This window comes from Babylonia areolata, chromosome 21, assembly GCF_041734735.1.
Source record: "Babylonia areolata isolate BAREFJ2019XMU chromosome 21, ASM4173473v1, whole genome shotgun sequence".
In the NCBI taxonomy this organism is placed as follows: domain Eukaryota; kingdom Metazoa; phylum Mollusca; class Gastropoda; order Neogastropoda; family Buccinidae; genus Babylonia; species Babylonia areolata.
In genome coordinates, this window is record NC_134896.1 from 54,522,894 (window position 1) to 54,541,740 (window position 18,847).

General features: G+C 42.9%; 1 protein-coding gene across 1 annotated transcript in view; it reads left to right on the top strand.

Moving 5' to 3' along the window:
• Window positions 1-18,708, top strand: part of LOC143296652 (receptor-type tyrosine-protein phosphatase C-like) — a 26,089-nt gene extending 7,381 nt beyond the window's left edge. The window contains exons 7-26 of the mRNA XM_076608682.1: window positions 562-690; window positions 2,764-2,895; window positions 3,726-3,831; window positions 3,983-4,119; window positions 4,427-4,794; window positions 5,021-5,108; window positions 5,618-5,694; window positions 6,297-6,333; window positions 6,724-6,821; window positions 7,236-7,364; window positions 8,015-8,166; window positions 8,536-8,671; window positions 9,167-9,310; window positions 10,605-10,704; window positions 11,358-11,431; window positions 12,296-12,427; window positions 13,544-13,669; window positions 14,634-14,779; window positions 15,466-15,601; window positions 15,964-18,708. Coding sequence (XP_076464797.1) covers window positions 562-690; window positions 2,764-2,895; window positions 3,726-3,831; window positions 3,983-4,119; window positions 4,427-4,794; window positions 5,021-5,108; window positions 5,618-5,694; window positions 6,297-6,333; window positions 6,724-6,821; window positions 7,236-7,364; window positions 8,015-8,166; window positions 8,536-8,671; window positions 9,167-9,310; window positions 10,605-10,704; window positions 11,358-11,431; window positions 12,296-12,427; window positions 13,544-13,669; window positions 14,634-14,779; window positions 15,466-15,601; window positions 15,964-16,035 — 2,519 coding nt within the window. The 3' untranslated portion in view covers window positions 16,036-18,708. The remainder of the gene's footprint in view (window positions 1-561; window positions 691-2,763; window positions 2,896-3,725; window positions 3,832-3,982; window positions 4,120-4,426; window positions 4,795-5,020; window positions 5,109-5,617; window positions 5,695-6,296; window positions 6,334-6,723; window positions 6,822-7,235; window positions 7,365-8,014; window positions 8,167-8,535; window positions 8,672-9,166; window positions 9,311-10,604; window positions 10,705-11,357; window positions 11,432-12,295; window positions 12,428-13,543; window positions 13,670-14,633; window positions 14,780-15,465; window positions 15,602-15,963) is intronic.
• Window positions 18,709-18,847: the final 139 nt, after the last annotated feature.

The window sequence follows — 18,847 nt, forward strand, 5'->3', positions numbered from 1 at the left end:
TGACTTAACTCACTCAGTACGGCCAGTCCTCTCTTCTCCTCTACACAGACCCCTCGGATGTCCAGTGGGTGTCTGAATGACCCAACCTTTAGCTTCCGTCGTCAGAATTGTGGTATCTTTGTCAACATTCACCTCTTCAGTATAAGAGCCTTCCGCTTGCAATATTTTGATGATGGTTATTGGGGTGAAACGCTGTTAACGTCGTCTCTTTCGCCGTTCGTGTGGAGAGAGTTAAAGAAATGTCATGATATGAAATGACGTTTTCATCAATTTGTAGAAGAATTACCACCAACGGAAGACTGCCTTGACTTCTACCACATTTCAACAGAATGTACATATTTTGTTTCTCAAATCACCGAACACAAGACACAAGACACACACACACACACACACACACACACACACACACACACACACACACACACACACACACACACACACACATATATATATATATATATATATATATATATATATACAGGGGGTTGGGGGTGGGGGGTGTTTGGATGGACAGGTATTTCAGTTCATCATCCACGATATGAATTCACTCCCTGATTTCAGAATGTACAGCTGGTTTCTTCGGCCAGTCCTGTGTACCGTGTCCGCCCCTTTGTGTGAACAACACATGTAACAGGACCACAGGGCATTGTGCTGCTTGTCCTGATGACTACCAAGGGAAAACGTGTTCTGGTATGGTGTCGTCCGTGTGTGTGTGTGTGTGTGTGTGTGTGTGTGTGTGTGTGTGTGTGTGCTGCTGTTGTTGTTGTTATTGTTTCTGTGTCTGTGTGTGTTTGTGTGTGTTGTTGTTGTGGGAAAGACAAATCAAAGTCGTTTTATTGAACATAAGCCTTGGATCACAATTTAAAAAAGAAAAACAAACTTTTACAAAAGAAAATATATATAACCTCAGTACACAAACTCTGGGGAGTACATGCGCTCAGCTGAGGAATATCAAAGGACAAGATCAGTAAATGAAAGAAACAATTGTTTTAATGCTTCCAGCATTCATTTTCTTACTCCAAACATTTATGGCTCATGTGTGTCTATACACAGCATGAGTCCATGTAATAACCTGTTTTTCAGTTGTGTGTATTTCTGTTTGTATCTACTTCTGTGTGTGTAGCATGGGTATTCCTGTAGTAGAATTTAACAAAATTATCATCTCTGGCAATTGGCGGTTCTTTCCACGTTTCCTGATTATAATTATTGACAATGCACTTGTGGACAGGGCTCTGGTATGTTGTTGTCAGTTTGCAATTGTGAGTTTCAGAATGTGCGTATGACCATGCTCTGCTGTGCTTTTTAGAAAGAGAGAGAGAGAGAGAGAGAGAGACAGACAGACAGACAGACAGACAGACAGACAGACAGACAGACAGACAGAGAACACATGTAATTGGGTCAGCTCAATTCAAATCAGTCAACCCACCTAAGTGCCATATCACTAATACCACCTTGTTGTGTGTGGTTGATGACCTCCTTCAGGCCTCTGACAGCGGTCATTTGTCAAGTTGTCACTGCTTGTCCTATCTGCAACGTTTGACACCATAGACAATAGCATCTTCATCAAACGGTTGCATACAACTTTTGACTATACTAGAATGGTCCTGGATTGGTTCATACCGTTCTTAACTTGCCATACCCAGTATGTCCTTACTGGTCATTAATCCACGCCATCTGTGTCAAAGTATGGAGTGCCACAGGGTTCAGTCTAGGGACAAAGTTTGTTCACTATGTAGAGACAACCCCTCAGCACTGTCACTCGTCAGTCAGGCCATTCATACCATTTCTTTGCAAATGATTCCCCGCTCCACAACACTGCTGTTCCCTCAGACTTAGCAACTGTTGCATGTAGTTTGATAAACTGTATTGAGGACAAGGGTGAGCGGATGAGAAAAAACAGATGAAGATGATTGAGGATAAAAACGAGCTAATTGCCACTGGCATCAAACCATCGATTTTTTCTCGGTGACATATTAATGAAATGAAGCTGCTAAATTTTATTTGAAGAAAGATTTATGCAAAGACCTCATCCCTTACTGAATAACGTCCACGAACAACTATCTGATTCAAGATTTTTAAAGAAATATTTTTTTTATTTCTAGTGTTCAATACCGACATGTTGATTAACACATATGTTTCTTTTTCAGTTATACAAGCAGACGTCAACTTCTGCCATTATTTGGAAACAATCTAATTTTGCTGGTATTGAGCTTTTATTTTCACAGATTCCATTTCCAGCACATTATTTTCGGGTAGACAAACAATCGTTTCTGATGGTGAGCAAAAGATATGGCTCGTTATGGGTATGTACTGATACCCCCCCCCCTCCCTCTCCCCCCTCCCTCTCCCCCCTCTTCCCCTACATCGTCAGCATTATCGTTTTGTTGTTGATGTGCAGCAGGAATCACACGTGAGCCATGAAGATTTTGTCTCTTCTTATTGCTATAACGGTTTTAAGCATTTTGATACTGGGTGTATATTATGTGATGTACATGATGTACGTACTGTGATGTATGATTATTTTCATGAGTGTTGTTTAGGGTGATAATGATGTTTTTGAATTAATATAAATTAGAATTTGAGAGTTTGATTGAATGTCTGGCCAGGGTTGTTCATGTTGTGCTAAATGATTGTTGCTTTTAGCCAAGTGATGGCAATTGGAATATTGGCGTGCGCTGGAAATTCGTAATACACATTTTATGACTATCAGAAAGAAATCAAAAGGTGATTATGATCATGATGACGATTATTTGCTGATTTCAGAATGTAAAACTGGTTTCTACGGACCATACTGTAACGTCTCGTGTCAGCACCAGTGTCTGAACAATGAATGTACCAGGGACACAGGACTGTGTGAAGATTGTCCGGACAACTACCAGGGAAGCACGTGCTCTGGTATGGTAAAGTTTATACTGTGAATCTGTGGATTTAAGTATGTTTCCCTGAATGCAATGTGTGCAAAGGAGAGAATGGAGACTGTCTGTCTGTCATAAATGCATAATCCAATCTGATTTAGCGATAACAGCAGAATCATTCTAAAGAGTCGCCAGACGTGCTCTGGTATAGTGCAATTTACACTGTAAAAGTGGTTTCAGTGTGTATCCCTGAATGCAGTGTGTGCGTACAAGTGACGGAATGTAGCAGAGAGATACAGGCAGAGTGAGTAAAACTACAGAGCTAAGATACTGATTCAGAAAAAAAGTTTGTTTTTATTTCCTGGGATTTATATTGCTATCAACAATTTAGTTTCATTAACTGATTAAGTCTTTGATAAGTACATCCATCTGAATGCAAAAGCAGCATTGCATCGTTTAGAAGAAAACATCAGTTGTGATCATGTGTTCAAGAGCCCTGACAACGCTATCCATAACGCTAAAACACCATGTAGGGGAACGTGGAGTCTTGGATATCACGCTCCCTCAGCCACTGTCAGGGTATCTTAAAGCTTCCCAAGAAATGTGAGCAACTCGCCCATTCTCCCTGTCCACGCTTTAGACGCCATTCCCGCCCCGACTTCCTACAACGTGGAGACAGGTCGGGGTGAGGTAGGTGTTTGTGAATGTGGAGGAGGGGTTCTAACACACTGCCTGTACCTGCCTTCATGATTGTCATCCTACACAACACACACACCCAGTTACACGGCTGATCTTTCATTCCCTCAGCCTTTGTCCCTCCAGCATCCAGCCTTCTGTGTAGTTGATGCAGTTCAGTGTGTGTGTCCACAGCTCTTACAGACACCATGACAGACAACACGCCTGTGATTGTTGGTGCTGTGGTGTCAGTCATCGTCCTCATTCTCATTGTCGTCCTCATCGTTATCTTCATAAGAAGGTAAGTTCTCTCTCTCTCTCTCTCTCTCTCTCTCTCTCTCTCTCTCTCTCCCCCTCAAATATATATATATATATATATATATATTATGAAAGCTAATATCCATTCAATATTGACCAAACATTTCATTGCCGTGGTTGAATGTCTCTTTCAGAAGACGACGACACAGCGCTAAGTCACGTGCTCTGGGGTCCAACACGTGCAACACGGCACAGAACAGCGGGGAACTGGGACAGCCGGAACGTGCTGGCTCCTCCCCACTGTCGTTTGCTCCAGCCATCGTCACTGGAGGTAGGGGTCACAAAGCCAGCACACAAATGCGCACACCCTGTGATACAACAGGCAGATACATGCACGCCACCACTTGCAAGGTGTCTTCAGTGTGTGTGTGTGTGTGTGTGTGTGTGTGTGTGTGTCCGTGATTCGGTAGGAATGACATGTGAGCAATGAACACTTTGCCTGTTGTATTTTTTGAAAGGACAGATCTTTATTGATTGGGCACCATTGTATACAAAATCATTGGTTTTATTCTTTACTTTAGTATTCTAAAAGCTATCAACAATCTAGTTAAACGGAAGTGTAAAACGTTTCCTTACAGAAACAACCAGTGCCAAGCCCAAAGCCCAGGTGAAGCCAGAGCCCAGACCAGCCACCCAACCCACCCCTGCCCCAGCTGCACGGGACACTTACCAGAACGTTGACCTTCAGCCACAGACCTCGGCGTCTGGTTCCCCACCCACGGCCCCTGACCCGCCCGCACAGCACAGCGGAGCAGCCAGCGACGTGCACACACCCAGGTCGGAGCCACTGACTGAGGACGAAGAGCTGGACGCTCTGTGGAGCGGACAGGAGGAGGAGGAGATCTACTCTAACGACCCCTCCTACACCAGCGTCATCCGTCTTGACCAGCTGCAGGAGACCATTGTGGGCAGTCTGCGAGAGGGCAAGGTCGCTGAGGAGTTTCCGGTAAGGCTGACAGCTTGCTTCAACTTTTTGTCTGTGCACAGGTTGTTGTAGTGAATCAGTATGACATCGTGTGTGAAGCAGTTTAGCAAGTGAAACGTGCGTTCCTCCAAGCAACAAACACATTTTAAGAAAGGTTGATATTCTTGCATACCTTAAAAATAACAGTAATAACAAAAAGCTGAGCAAATCGATTGCCTAACACTCGTTTTGCAATGACGTGTTTCAGTTCATGGCTGGACTCAAACAGTACCCTCTGACAAACGGAAAAAGAGAAGAGAACCGTTACAAGAATCGTTTCAGCAGTGTTCTCCCATGTGAGTATTTCAGGTTGATCAGTGCTCATGTTGGACACGTGCAAAATGTCCAATTCTTTGTCCACCAGCCTGTCCTGTACACGCATGCCCTGACGCTGAGTTGGGGCCTGCATTGATCTGATTCATTCGTTAACTTTGGTTTAACTAATATTAGACATTAATTCGATGGGGGTACCCACTAAAAATGTGAATACAAACTATTGAGAGTTGTAGCGCACGTACACAGAAGAAGAAAAAAGACGACGACTAGAGAGCAAGATTACAAACCAAGTAACCGAGTTTTCTTCTCAAGTATTGCACATTAATTCATGCTGTTGGCATCAAACAAACTGGGAAGAAAGTTAAAACGTCATTGTCTTGGGAAGAAGCATATGTTTTTAAGGAAACAAAGTTACAATAACTTGTATTCACTGTATTCAAATTTTTATTGACTGGAAACCCCATCGAAATATTTTCTCAGTTTAGTTAAATTAACTCACTGTTCATGAACGATTGTTGAACTGGTCCAGATGACAGAAATCGCGTGGTGCTGGAACAAGTGGATGGTGACGATTCCTCAGATTACATCAACGCCAGTTTTGTCAAGGTGAGGTGCGCCCCTCCCCGCTACTTTATTTTCACCCAGTACTTCCCCCTCTGTTTTGGAGAGAGAGAGCGAGAGAGAGAGAGAGAGAGAGAGGTTTGACCAATCTGTCATAATGTCTAAAGCATTCACCAATACTGCATTTGCCCCTACACAGTAATGGCACGTGTCACACACACACACACACACACACACACACACACAGATATATATATATATATATATATATATATATATATATATATAATATAGCATTTTTATGTTGTTATCATTTATAACAGTAAAGTAATAGACTGAAAGGTAACAGCAGAAAACAGAGGAAAAGAAAACTGTATATAAAACATGTCTATGGAACTGGGGAATCACAAAAGACTGTCACAAGTTTCGGGCTATATTATTTAGGATATGAATATGAGTAAACACTGCGAGGGACTTAAATGGTATATTATGCTCTTACAGTCATGTTTCTTTAAGGTTATGCTAAATCTGATAAAATGTTTTTTTTCTGTATGTTCATGCTTGTGTGTCTATTAGTTGAAGTCACTGTCACTTGGCACCTTGTTGTCCAGTGATGCCATGAATGAATAAAACATATTTCTTCACAGGGATACAAGACTGGCAAGGCGTATATCGCAGCTCAAGGTATCCATCTCTCTGTCTGTTTCTGTCTGTCTCTCTGTCTCCATCTCTCCCTCTTTCTGTCTGTCTCTTTCTCTGTATTTCTGTCTTCCTCTCTGTTTGTCTGTCCCCTCTCTCTCCCGCTCTCTTTCTCTAACTATCATGCTCTTTGATTGCCTAATTAGTCGTTTTAAATTGACACCAACTAACCAGTGGTGCAGCTTTGTGAATACATTCTGATGACTGTCATTTCCCTTGCACCCCTCAATTTTAAGCGGTAAGAGAGACAGTACATGACTCGGTAACTGACATTATTTGATTGTATGCTAATGTCCCAGGACAGGTGTCTATCGAAAGAGGCAACACAATACTCAGACAGTGTGTGACATTATTTCACTGTTCATGATGTCCCAGGCCCCAGGTCCAACACCCAGGACGATTTCTGGCGCATGGTGTGGCAGGAGGGGGTCACTGACATCGTGATGCTCACCAACCTCAAAGAGGGCAACAGGGTGAGTTCTGTGAATGTTGGTCTGCAGAACTCTCTCTCTCTCTCTCTCTCTCTCTCTCTCTCTCTCTCTCTCTCTCTCTCTCTGTGTGTGTGTGTGTGTGTGTGTGTGTGTGTGTGTGTGTGTGTGTGTATCAAATAATATCGAGTCTCCATGATGGAACCACAGCTCGTATGACTGTATTTTTGATAACTTTCAAACTAGAATAGTTTCCACTTCAGGTTTTCCCAACTTCACAGAACGTGATGTCTGTTATTTCATAGAAGTCAATGTATCTCCCAAATCAATATTCATGTCGTTTATTGTTCAGCCGACCGCGAATAACACATCTATCTGCTTTCTGGGTTTTATTTACACAATGACAAAAACAAAATTCTGGATTATATTCTCCGTGTTTTACACTACGATCTGTTCCAGTCCAAGTGTCACGAGTACTGGCCAGCTAAAGGGAAATCACTCAGCACAGGACACATGGAGGTGACGGGACTTGAAGAGGAGGAGAGGGCTCACTACGTCATCAGGACTTTCAGTGTGGGAAAAACACAGGTACAGCCCCAAAGTTCTCCTCCCCTCCCTTATCCCCCCACCCCTCCCCATCCCTTGTTGTTTTCACCATCTGATTAATGTGTAGAAATGTTATGTCCTCTCTCTCTCTCTCTCTGGTATTGTGACTTGTCAAGGTAAATGCCTATTGAAGTTGGAACTTTGTTGTCAATTTCACGTTGCACACATTCACGGGAAAAACCTATAGGAACACGAAAGACAGGTTCATGTATACAGCCGTCAACGACCATAAGTACAAGGAACAGCAATGGTAAGAGCAAAATGGTCAATGGTAAAAGTTCAAGGTCACAAGATGAACATGACTTGTGATAGAGGACGGGTTTGAAATCCAAATTTCATCAAGCATGATACAGTCAGTGGTTATGGTCTGAAAAAAACAAACAAACAAACAACAACAGCACTTGCAACATTGGAATGTTAGAAGTTAAAGGTCAAGGACAGCATATTGTTCAACTAAAATCTCCTGATGCAAGGTGATGGTCTTTGCGATGTCCTTGTGTTCACAATTTTTGTCTTGGATTTAGTGGGTTTCACACGGCAGTATTGAAGGCTTTGCTTCCCTTGCATGTGGAATGATATTGTGTGTGTGTGTGTGTGTGTGTGTGTGTGTGTGTGTGTGTGTGTGTACACAGAGCGAGGAGAAACGGCAGGTGAAGCAGTACCACTATGTGAAGTGGATGGACCACCACGTCCCCACCACCACCCCCCTCGTTGACTTCTGGCGTTACATCAGAGCACGTGCTCCACGCACGTCCACTGCCCCGCCCCTGCTCGTGCACTGCAGGTGGGCAGTAAAACACGATGGGGATGCTGGGAAATAAGTCATAACATTGTTTTTGTCCGCAGGACTGTTGCCGTACGAAAAGCAAATCATTCTATGCTTGGTGAATTTTATTGGCTAAGTGTCTACTAATTTGACCACTATAACATAATACACATCTAAAAGTATGGAATTGATATCTTTGCTCAAGTTTGGAGTCCTGCTCATCGTTGGTATTCATTAGATAACTCGTCACATATCACATTTTCTCTGATTGACTATTGTAACAGTCTGTCTCTCGTCTGATTTGCCTGCTTCATCCATTAACGTGCTGAGCAACTCAATGCATCAGGAAAGTCCAATGTAAAGTGTGTGAAACGCCGTGGTGTGCAGTGCCGGCGTGGGCCGAACAGGGACGTACATTGCCCTGGACATCCTGATGGACCAGAGTGAGGGGGAAGAGGAGATCTCTGTGTACGGCACTGTCAGCAACCTGAGGAACTACAGGTGTTACATGGTGCAGAACAAGGTACTGCTTACCGTACAGGTGTTACATGGTGCAGAACAAGGTACTGCTTACCGTACAGGTGTTACATGGTGCAGAACAAGGTACTGGTTACCGTACAGGTGTTACATGGTGCAGAACAAGGTACTGGTTACCGTACAGGTGTTACATGGTGCAGAACAAGGTACTGGTTACCGTACAGGTGTTACATGGTGCAGAACAAGGTACCAGCTACCGTACAGGTGTCACTGATGTTTTGTGTGTGTTAGAGAGAGTTTCAAATCATCTTATTAATGTTCGTGTTAGCTATTCGTTTCCTTTAAAGGGAAGGTTAGCATGCAAAGAAAGCGACAGCTGTTTTACTCTGAGGAGTGCTCTTCAGGCTTGCTAATTGCTCCTGGCTGCTGACTGGAGAGAAATGAGAAACTCCCAATAGTCTGGCATGGGTATCTCGCTTTGTTTAATGTGTGTGTGTGTGTGTGTGTGTGTGTGTGTGTGTGTGTGTGTGTGTGACGCCAGGACCAGTACCACTTTCTGCACGAGGCAGTGCTGGAAGCCTACATGAGCGGTGACTCCAGACTGGACACCTCGTCCTTTGACCGTGTCTTTCCCTCCGTCATCCGTCATGACCTGCCTCAGCCACGTGTCGATACTGAGTTTCAGGTGTGATACACTAACACACAGACATGCATGCAGATAGACAGACATGCAGGTAGACAGGCAGACAAACTCACAGACAGATACAGACAGTGAACCTTGGTTTCATGGTGCTATGATATTGCCGAGGGTGAACAGACTTAATTGTTTTTGTTGGTGGTGGTGGTACTGCTGTGGCTATTCAGTTTGGAAAGATGTGTTAAGTGTAATGTACCAATGTGACTCACCGCAGAAGATCAGCCGGAGTCCACTGTATCTAACTGTGAGCAGTACGAACACAGCTTTACTCCTTGTAGAGCTCTTTGGCTTGGACATACTTTCTGACAGCTGATGAACCGATACCAGTTTGTTTCTCCTTTAGATGGAAAAGTTTCTGATGTCGTTTATTTATATATATATATATTTTTTAAATATTTTATTTATTTATTTATTATTATTATTGTTTATTTATTTTTTTGTGTTTTTGGTGGGTTTTTGTTGTTGTTGTTGTTGTTCTTTTGGTCTGCCGACACTGACGACATTGACAGGACTCACCCCAAGCACAGACGTGGAGGGGTATCGAAACTGAAGTCAGCATGACAGCACGGCATGAAAGGCCACAGTCTTTGGGACATTTTTGTTTATATTGGTAATGATGAAGAAGGAGGAGGAGGATAACTACGTTGCTATGGAGGTCCATTTTGGTTTGGGACTTCCTTTCATAATGATAATACCGGCGTCAAGCAGGCCCGAGAGATACAGACACTTGCATTGTTGGTCAGGTAATAAAAGAAACACACCCAAAGACGCGTCCGTGAAGTGGATGACACTCGACTGTGTGGTCCCAGTCTCTCCATTTAAGCCCACAGCACACTCAACTCTGGGCAGGAGCCAGCTGCGGGCCGAAAAAAACACCTCCGCTAGGATTCGCACCCACGTCCTCCCAGCCGTCAGTCCGGGACGCTAACCGCTTCGCCACAGCAGCTGGTTTGATGTCGTCATTTCCCCTCTCCAGAGTGTGCTTCATAGCTGATATCAACTTGTTTCCTTTCCTTGCAAACTCTGTCAAATGATGGTTTGTGATTGATGTGAAGTTGTTTCTACTTTCCAAGACAGTGTGCTGGGAAAGTTTTGAAAAATGATGTCTGGTTGTTTCCTCATCCTGAGAACTATCAGAAGTGGGCGGGTTGTTTCCCCTCCCTTAGAAACGTTCAGGTGTAGAAGGTTGTGATAACTGATGTCGGGTTGTTTCCCCTCCCTCAGAGACTGTCAGATGTAGAAGGTTGTGATGACTGATGTCGGGTTATTTCCCTTTCCCCAGAGACTGTGTCAGATGAGGACGTGCCTCACTGCTCCCTCCCACACTGAGGCCAGCCGGGAGGTGAACCAGCACAAGAACCGGAATCCCGACGCCCTGCCAGGTGATACAAAGCTTTGGGTTTGGGGTGGATAATTGGGTTATCGCTGACTTTTTCCCAGTAACATTTTATCTATGTTGTATGCAATGACACTTCATCAATGTCCAACATTACTCGTGGATTTCAGTTTAAAATCTCAGCAACTCTGAATAAATCTCTTATTTAAAAATAATTACTAAGTCATTGTAGGCACTATCTTCTGTGTCTGTAGATAATGGTCAATGAAAGGTCCTGACGACTTGCAGGTTGTGGTTCAAACTCCATCACATTCAGATGATTTTAAACCGCGGTCCCGTATCCAGCATGTACTTAGTGCACGTAAAGAAACCCACGGCAACAACAGGGCTGTCCCTGGCATAATTTCATAATAGTTCCACTTTGACAGGAAAACATGTACACTTGCAGATTTTTTTAAAAAGTGGAATTTATGGGTGTTGCGGTGCTGTCCCCGGAGAGAGCAGCAGAATTTCACATAGAAATCTGTTGTGATAAACAGTAATACAACGCAATGCAGTATCAAACAGATCTCAGCAGCCAGTAACACCATGTCTGATGTCAAGAAGCTGGTCACAAAGCACACTTCACCTGACGTCACGAAGTGTGTGTGTGTGTGTGTGTGTGTGTGTGTGTGTGTGTGTGTACGTGTGTTGCTGTAGATGACAACCATCTTGTGTACATCACTGAACACGCCCAAGGACGGAATCAGTACATCAACGCTGTCTACATGCCGGTAAGTGCTTTTTGTGCCTCTGTGTGTGTGTGTGTGTGTGTGTGTGTGTGTGTGTGTGTGATGTTAAGGATGTAGTTCTGACCTACCTTTTCAACTGGTGATTTTCCCTCTGCATTTGGAAGTTCTGTCTTTTCCCTGTGTTGGGAAGGAAGATACATCCATGTTTTACTTCCGGTTTCTGCTGGGGACAGTCAAAGGTCGGTGTGTCTGCTGTTTCCTCACTGCTCATTCTCATTCCTTTGAGAAACAGATTTATCCTTGCTTCCTCCGTGACTTGACACACCTGCCAGTCCTCTTATCAGATGTCAACGGACGATGAAGTCACTGCCGGACACCTGATGACTAAACTGACCAGCCAGCAAAACGGATGTTTCACGCTTTTTACCTTTCTCAGCTTGGAGGAAATCAAGTGCTATGTCTGAATGTTTGTCGGAAGACAGGTCTAAAAGTGGATCATCATCATCGTCATCATCATTGCCATCATCGTCATCTTCGATCTTTGAACATGAACAATATTATACAGAAAACAGCAAATTGTATGTCATCACAGGCAAACAAAATCAAACAAAGCCATTGGATAAGTAGCACGTCCAAGGCTCAGGAACAAAAGCAAAACAACTTAATAAGATAAGCCAAACAGCAGGTCCTGAAACAAATGATAAAACATAAACAAGAAGCAGTCAATTTGGGAGTGGAACAGGAAAACACAAAATGAGAAAGAAAGAGACGACGAAACCAGAAGAAAAGGCTAGAAACAAAGAGTGTTTTATGGAAAAGGTCTGTCCATAAATCACTTCATGTACCTGCATGACGTCAGGTCCTGTCCAGGTGTCCCCCATTCACTGTGCCCCGTGCTGTCCACAGACCTTCCTGTCAGAGCGGGGCAGCATCCTGACCCAGCTTCCCCTGGCCGACACAGTCATCGACTTGTGGAGACTGGTGGACAGCTGGAACGTCAGCACCATTGTCTCCCTTGGACAGGTGGAGGGACAGGAGGTAGGTTATATAGGTCAGGTGGAGGGACAGCAGGTAGGTTATGTAGGTCAGGTGGAGGGACAGCAGGTAGGTTGTGTAGGTCAGGTTGAGGGACAGGAGGTTATGTAGGTCAGGTGGAGGGACAGGAGGTAGGTTATGTAGGTCAGGTGGAGGGACAGGAGGTAGGTTATGTAGGTCAGGTGGAGGGACAGAAGGTAGGTTATATAGGTCAGGTGGAGGGACAGAAGGTAGGTTATGTAGGTCAGGTGGAGGGACAGAAGGTAGGTTATGTAGGTCAGGTGGAGGGACAGAGGTAGGTTATGTAGGTCATGTGGAGGGACAGAAGGTTATGTAGGTCAGGTGGAGGGACAGAAGGTAGGTTATGTAGGTCAGGTGGAGGGACAGGAGGTTATGTAGGTCAGGTGGAGGGACAAAAAGTATCTAGGTTAGGTGGACGGACAAGAGGAAGGTTATGTAGGACAGGTGGAGGGTCGGAAGGTAGATTATGTAGGGCAGGTGGATGGACAGAAGTTATTTAAGTCAGGTGGATGGACAGAAACTGGGTAATGTGGGTCAGGTGGAGTTACTCAAGGTGAGTTATGAAGCTGAGGTGGAGGGACACAAGGTATGTTGTATGGGTCAGGTTGATGGACATATTACATAGTTCGGTCATATTTAACTCTCTCCATACGAACGGCGAAAGAGACGACGTTAACAGCGTTTCACCCCAATTACCATCATCAAAATATTGCAAGCAGAAGGCTCTTATACTGAAGAGGTGAATGTTGACAAAGAATACCACAATTCTGACGACGGAAGTTAAAGGTTGGGTCATTCAGACACCCACTGGACATCCGAGGGGTCTGTGTAGAGGAGAAGAGAGGACTGGCCGTACTGAGTGAGTTAAAACGGAAGCAATACATTTGTCCGGCACGATTGTTATCTTTAGTCAAAACCACATATGTCACGTTTGGAGGGGGGGGGGGGGAGGAGGGGGGGTGTATTTTGATCTGTGTGTGTGTGTGTGTGTGTGTGTGTGTGTGTGTGTGTGTGTGTGTGTGTGTGTGTGTGTGTGTGTGTATTTGGTATTTGTCCTCGGGATTTTTGTTGTAATAAAATGAATCTCACCCTGTGCAGGGAATATCTTGCTACTGGCCTAGCGCTAGAAAGCCAATCAGAGTCGGTGCTTACACCATCAGCCTGAAGGCTATACCATCCCTCGGGGAGAACCTGAAGCACTATGTTATGGACATGACTAAAAAGGTGAGTACACTAGCTGCCATGGCGAAGTACTTAGCTTCGCAGACTGTAAGGACGTGGTTCCTGCCTGAACAGAGCTCGAGTTTTGTTGTTGTTGTTGTTGTTTTGTTTGTTTGTTTTTTTGTTTTTTGTTTGTTTTGGGGGTTTTTTTGGTTTGTTTTTTTGTTTTGTTTTGTTTTTGTTGTTTTGTTTTTTTGCCCATAGCCAGATTCTACCCATGGCTGAATGTGTTATGGGCTGTACACTGGTGTTACATAGTCCAGGAGTCACCCACTTCTTTATGAATGAGTTTTAAGAGTGATCAAGTTTCCTAACCAACACTGCAGTTGCCTGTGTTTCTTAGCCTAGGCAACACTGGATTATACTATGAGAGAAAAGCTTTGTCAAGTAGTATTAACCTAAATGAAATCCCATAGCTGCATCGTCATCATTATCATAGTTATACTGAAATCAAAATGTCCCCAAAAAATGTATTTTATTGGGTGCTTAGTTGACTATAAATTATGTCAAAGATGCCGGCAACGTCCCACATTGTCACCACCAACCCCTCCCCTGCCTTCCGTAGGTCCCCCGGGGAGGGGTGTAGGGATCAGTTTGGGATGGGTGCTTTCATGAAATCAGAGGGAGACGGTAGCAGCATGGGACGTCCCAGAACTGCCCCACTGAAGACGTAAGCGAAACGTCCTTTGATGGACCCACGAAAGGGGGGAGTATTTCACACATTACTCTGGGTGTCTTTCTCAGTTTCGTTTCCACAAACACCACCTCGTCAGTTTAGTTTTTGAAATCATTTTGCGTCGTAAACACTTCACACACACTTGTCATATATATCACTTGCTGTTAGAGCAATGTATTTTCATTTGTGACTAAATGATGCATCTAAGAATGCACAAGTTCATTCCAGCAGTAGAGGTGACTGGTTCCTGTAATCTGCCGTCAGTAACAGTGACACCCTGTGTTTCCCCAGAACGAGAGCCGTGAGGTCCGTGTGCTGCACTATGAGGCATGGACAGGGGACACTGTCGCCAGTGTTCCAGACCTCGTCACTCTCCTGGAAATTCTGCACACGTCACACAAGGAATCCTTCAAGGAGCCAATCATCGTTCAGTGCTTGTGAGTCACTGACGTGTGTGTGTTGACAATGACGTGATATGAAATCAACATTCCTGATACCCTATAGAGCCTGGTCAGTCTCACAGGCCATCTCCAGTCTGACATGTGAAGCAGTGGGCCTCGAGGATAAAGCTGACACGTAGGCTGAAATTATGTAAGGACCTCCAATGTCATATCAAGGAAGACGCTTCATCTTTCTGATCTGAGTTATCCTCAAAGTTAATCCAAAGACTGATTTGCAGAGTGGATTCAAAACTTGTCTGTTTATTGCACTTTACATCTTAAAGGCCTTTCAATTTGACGTTTAGTTCTATATTCAAAGTGCTCCCAAGTTCCACGTATATAAGCAACATATGAGTTCGGCATTCCGTTACTTGGATATAGATCCCACTTCTATGTCATCACTTGTACAAGGCACATTTCTGTCTCTCTTTGACCATCTCAGGGCTACAAATCATATCAAAGGTTGAACTGAATTATCAAGAGCTGAATTAAAACACGAAAGTTGTAAAAGATAAAAACGCAGATTAGATATGGTTTCTCTGTTACTGATTAGTGTACTTCATTCCGAAACATCACACATTTATGTCTGTTGTTGATTGTTATTTTACCTTCCCACCATATCTCAGAAGAGGTGATGGTTTCAAATAAAAGTTAATTGATAAACCCATTGCATTATGATGCAGTGACGGCGTGGCCAAGAGTGGAGCACTGTGCGCTCTGTGGAACGTCATCAGCCGAATGACGTGTGACGGTGACGTTGACGTCTACCTGGCTGCTCGGCACGTGCATACCGTGCGTCCTGAAGCGATCACTTCTGTGGTCAGTGACCTGTGTTGTGTGTTTACCCTTTAGGAGAATCCCCATGCAAAAGCCACAAAGCTACCACACTGCACCATGTAAAACAGGCATGCCAAACACCGGTTGGTAATATTCTGTGTGCTTGTGTGTGCGCGGGCGCGCGCGCGCGTGTGTGTGTGTGTGTGTGTGTGTGTGTGCACATGCGTATGTGCGTTTGTGTGTGCATGCATGCTTCCGCGTGTGTGTGTGTCTGTGTGTGTGTGTGTGTGCAGGCACTTATGTCAGCCAGGTCAGCTTGCTCACATGTTATGTGCATGAAGTTTAACAAGAGAAGGTAAAAAAAAAAAAAAAGACTTTCATCCATTTTATATCACATGTTTCAGGAACAGTACCGGTTTCTGTATGAGGTGGTCCAACAGTACAGAGCTTCACGAATGGTCTACGCCAACACATGAAGAGAAACACTGTCAGTCAGACTGAGCTGTACAACGTGAACACTGATACCTTTCTGTGACATTCTGTGACATCAAACTAGCTGAAACATGTACATATGAAAATGCTGCAGGTATTTTAGTGTTGTTGCTTTTGTGTAGTTTCATGTAGTGTTTCTGGAGTACAATATTCATAACTGTCTTTTTGTGTATGCTAGAAAAAGAAGTACATGGTTTTTGGTTATTTCTTTATGATTGATTAAATATAGTAGTTGCATAGTGGGTAACAACCCTGTGGATATATGCACATGCATGCACACATACATTTGACTTGATGACTATCGAGACGAATGAAAGAAAGGGATGACGCAAAGAATCAATTTGTAAAGACATAGTTTTAGAGGGAATTGCCATACGTCTGACATTGTTTTGTTTAGTACTATGTTTTTAATGGTACAAAAGTTTATGTGAGCATAACAGAGAGAAACAGTCACTTTTACAGCATTGTATTGACTATAAATCGTTCACGATTTAATTATTTTCAACTGAATTAAAATTTCAAGATTGTGTGCTTAGTGATGTAAACTTATTTCTTGTGGTTATTTTGATAATCGTGTTTGCAATGGATTTCTTGCTTTGATCTCAAGGAAGATGCTATTCTGTTTCTAAACTAAAGCAGCAATTTGATTGGATGATTGTTTCTAGAGCTTGGATTGGATGTAAAAATCGATAACCGGTAAGAGGACTAATGGCTAGGATGGTTGGGAATGCAAAAAAACTGCCAGAGGCCAGTGTTTCTTCTTTTTTGTGTGATGGAGATGGTTTTTGATGTGATCAACTGGAAGTGGAGGATGATGAGCTGTGATGGATGGAGAGGAGAATGATTGTCGTCTGAGTGGATGGTTTGTCGTTCTTTGAGGGGAGGCAACTGTGAGATGGAACTTGTGGTGTTTGCTGCAGCAGCGTTCTTCAACGTCTTCGTTGTCTCTTCCCTGTTTCTTTTATTTTATTTTATTTTATTCTTCAGTTGGGTGTTGCTTGGGTTTCTGTGAATTGTGGACTTCAGAGTGGTCAGTGTGTTGTGACTTTATATAAAATTAGCTACAACAGTGATGTTTTTTGTTGTTGTTTTTTTTGGATACTTTTTATTTTGATATAAATCCTGATTATAAGTAGAGTTCCTTGGGTTAGCTTTGTTTGGGGGCTGAATTTATTAGTCACAACAAATGAACCATTATTTTGACACAATTTATGCTTGCCTGTGTATTACATAACTACGTAAAATACGTGATATAGTAGCTTACTCTCGATTTGATGTGTGTCTCTGATAGAATGAGACTGAATATAATATGATAGAATGAGACTGAATATAATACAAAGAGTAACAGTCACTCCGTGCAGTTGAGAGGTAAACGGTGTTTGTGACACAGCTGTGCATTTGTTCTCAGCGTCCATTGTTCTGTGATGACGCTCACCACTCCTGACTTAAACTTCCATTACTGTTCTCACTGTTAGCATTGTGTGCATTCCATTACTGTTCTGTTAGCATTGTGTGCATTCCATTACTGTTCTCACTGTTAGCATTGTGTGCATTCCATTACTGTTCTGTTAGCATTGTGTGCATTCCATTACTGTTCTGTTAGCATTGTGTGCATTCCATTACTGTTCTGTTAGCATTGTGTGCATTCCATTACTGTTCTCACTGTTAGCATTGTGTGCATTCCATTACTGTTCTCACTGTTAGCATTGTGTGCATTCCATTACTGTTCTCACTGTTAGCATTGTGTGCATTCCATTACTGTTCTCACTGTTAGCATTGTGTGCATTCCATTACTGTTCTGTTAGCATTGTGTGCATTCCATTACTGTTCTGTTAGCATTGTGTGCATTCCATTACTGTTCTGTTAGCATTGTGTGCATTCCATTACTGTTCTGTTAGCATTGTGTGCATTCCATTACTGTTCTCACTGTTAGCATTGTGTGCATTCCATTACTGTTCTGTTAGCATTGTGTGCATTCCATTACTGTTCTCACTATTAGCATTGTGTGCATTCCATTACTGTTCTCACTATTAGCATTGTGTGCATTCCATTACTGTTCTCACTGTTAGCATTGTGTGCATTCCATTACTGTTCTCACTGTTAGCATTGTGTGCATTCCATTACTGTTCTGTTAGCATTGTGTGCATTCCATTACTGTTCTCACTGTTAGCATTGTGTGCATTCCATTACTGTTCTCACTGTTAGCATTGTGTGCATTCCATTACTGTTCTCACTGTTAGCATTGTGTGCATAGCTTTTGTTTAGGGTTATGTAAGGGTTTTGTGACGCGATTTAGTGGTTAATACCATAATGGTTGTGATTCCATTTGGTAGTTTGCTGTTGATGATGTATTTGTTATTATTATTTTGATTCCATTTGGTAGTTTGCTGTTCATGATATTGCATTTGTTATTCTTGATGTTGTTGGAAATAGTTGATTTTATGTGGTTTTACGACATTGCTTTGCAGATATAAACTTAATAAGGGAATGCATTTGATATAAAAATTAGGTGATTTTTTTATTTTTTTTAATTTTTTTTTTTTAGGAGAAATCAGTGGATGCCTAAAAGTCTGCAAATGAGCAGGATAGTTTCAGCATCCCTGGAAGGTTCTTTCCTTTTTTTTCTTTTTTTTTTGTCTTTTTTGTTGCTTTTTTTAATCTTTTTGTCTTTTTTTGTTTTGTTTTTTTGTTCCTTCCATCATCATTTTTCTCCTTTCTGTTGTCTTTTCTTTTTTTTTCTCTTTTTTTTTTCCTCATGTTTTTAATATGTCTTCTTCCCATGTACACACACACACC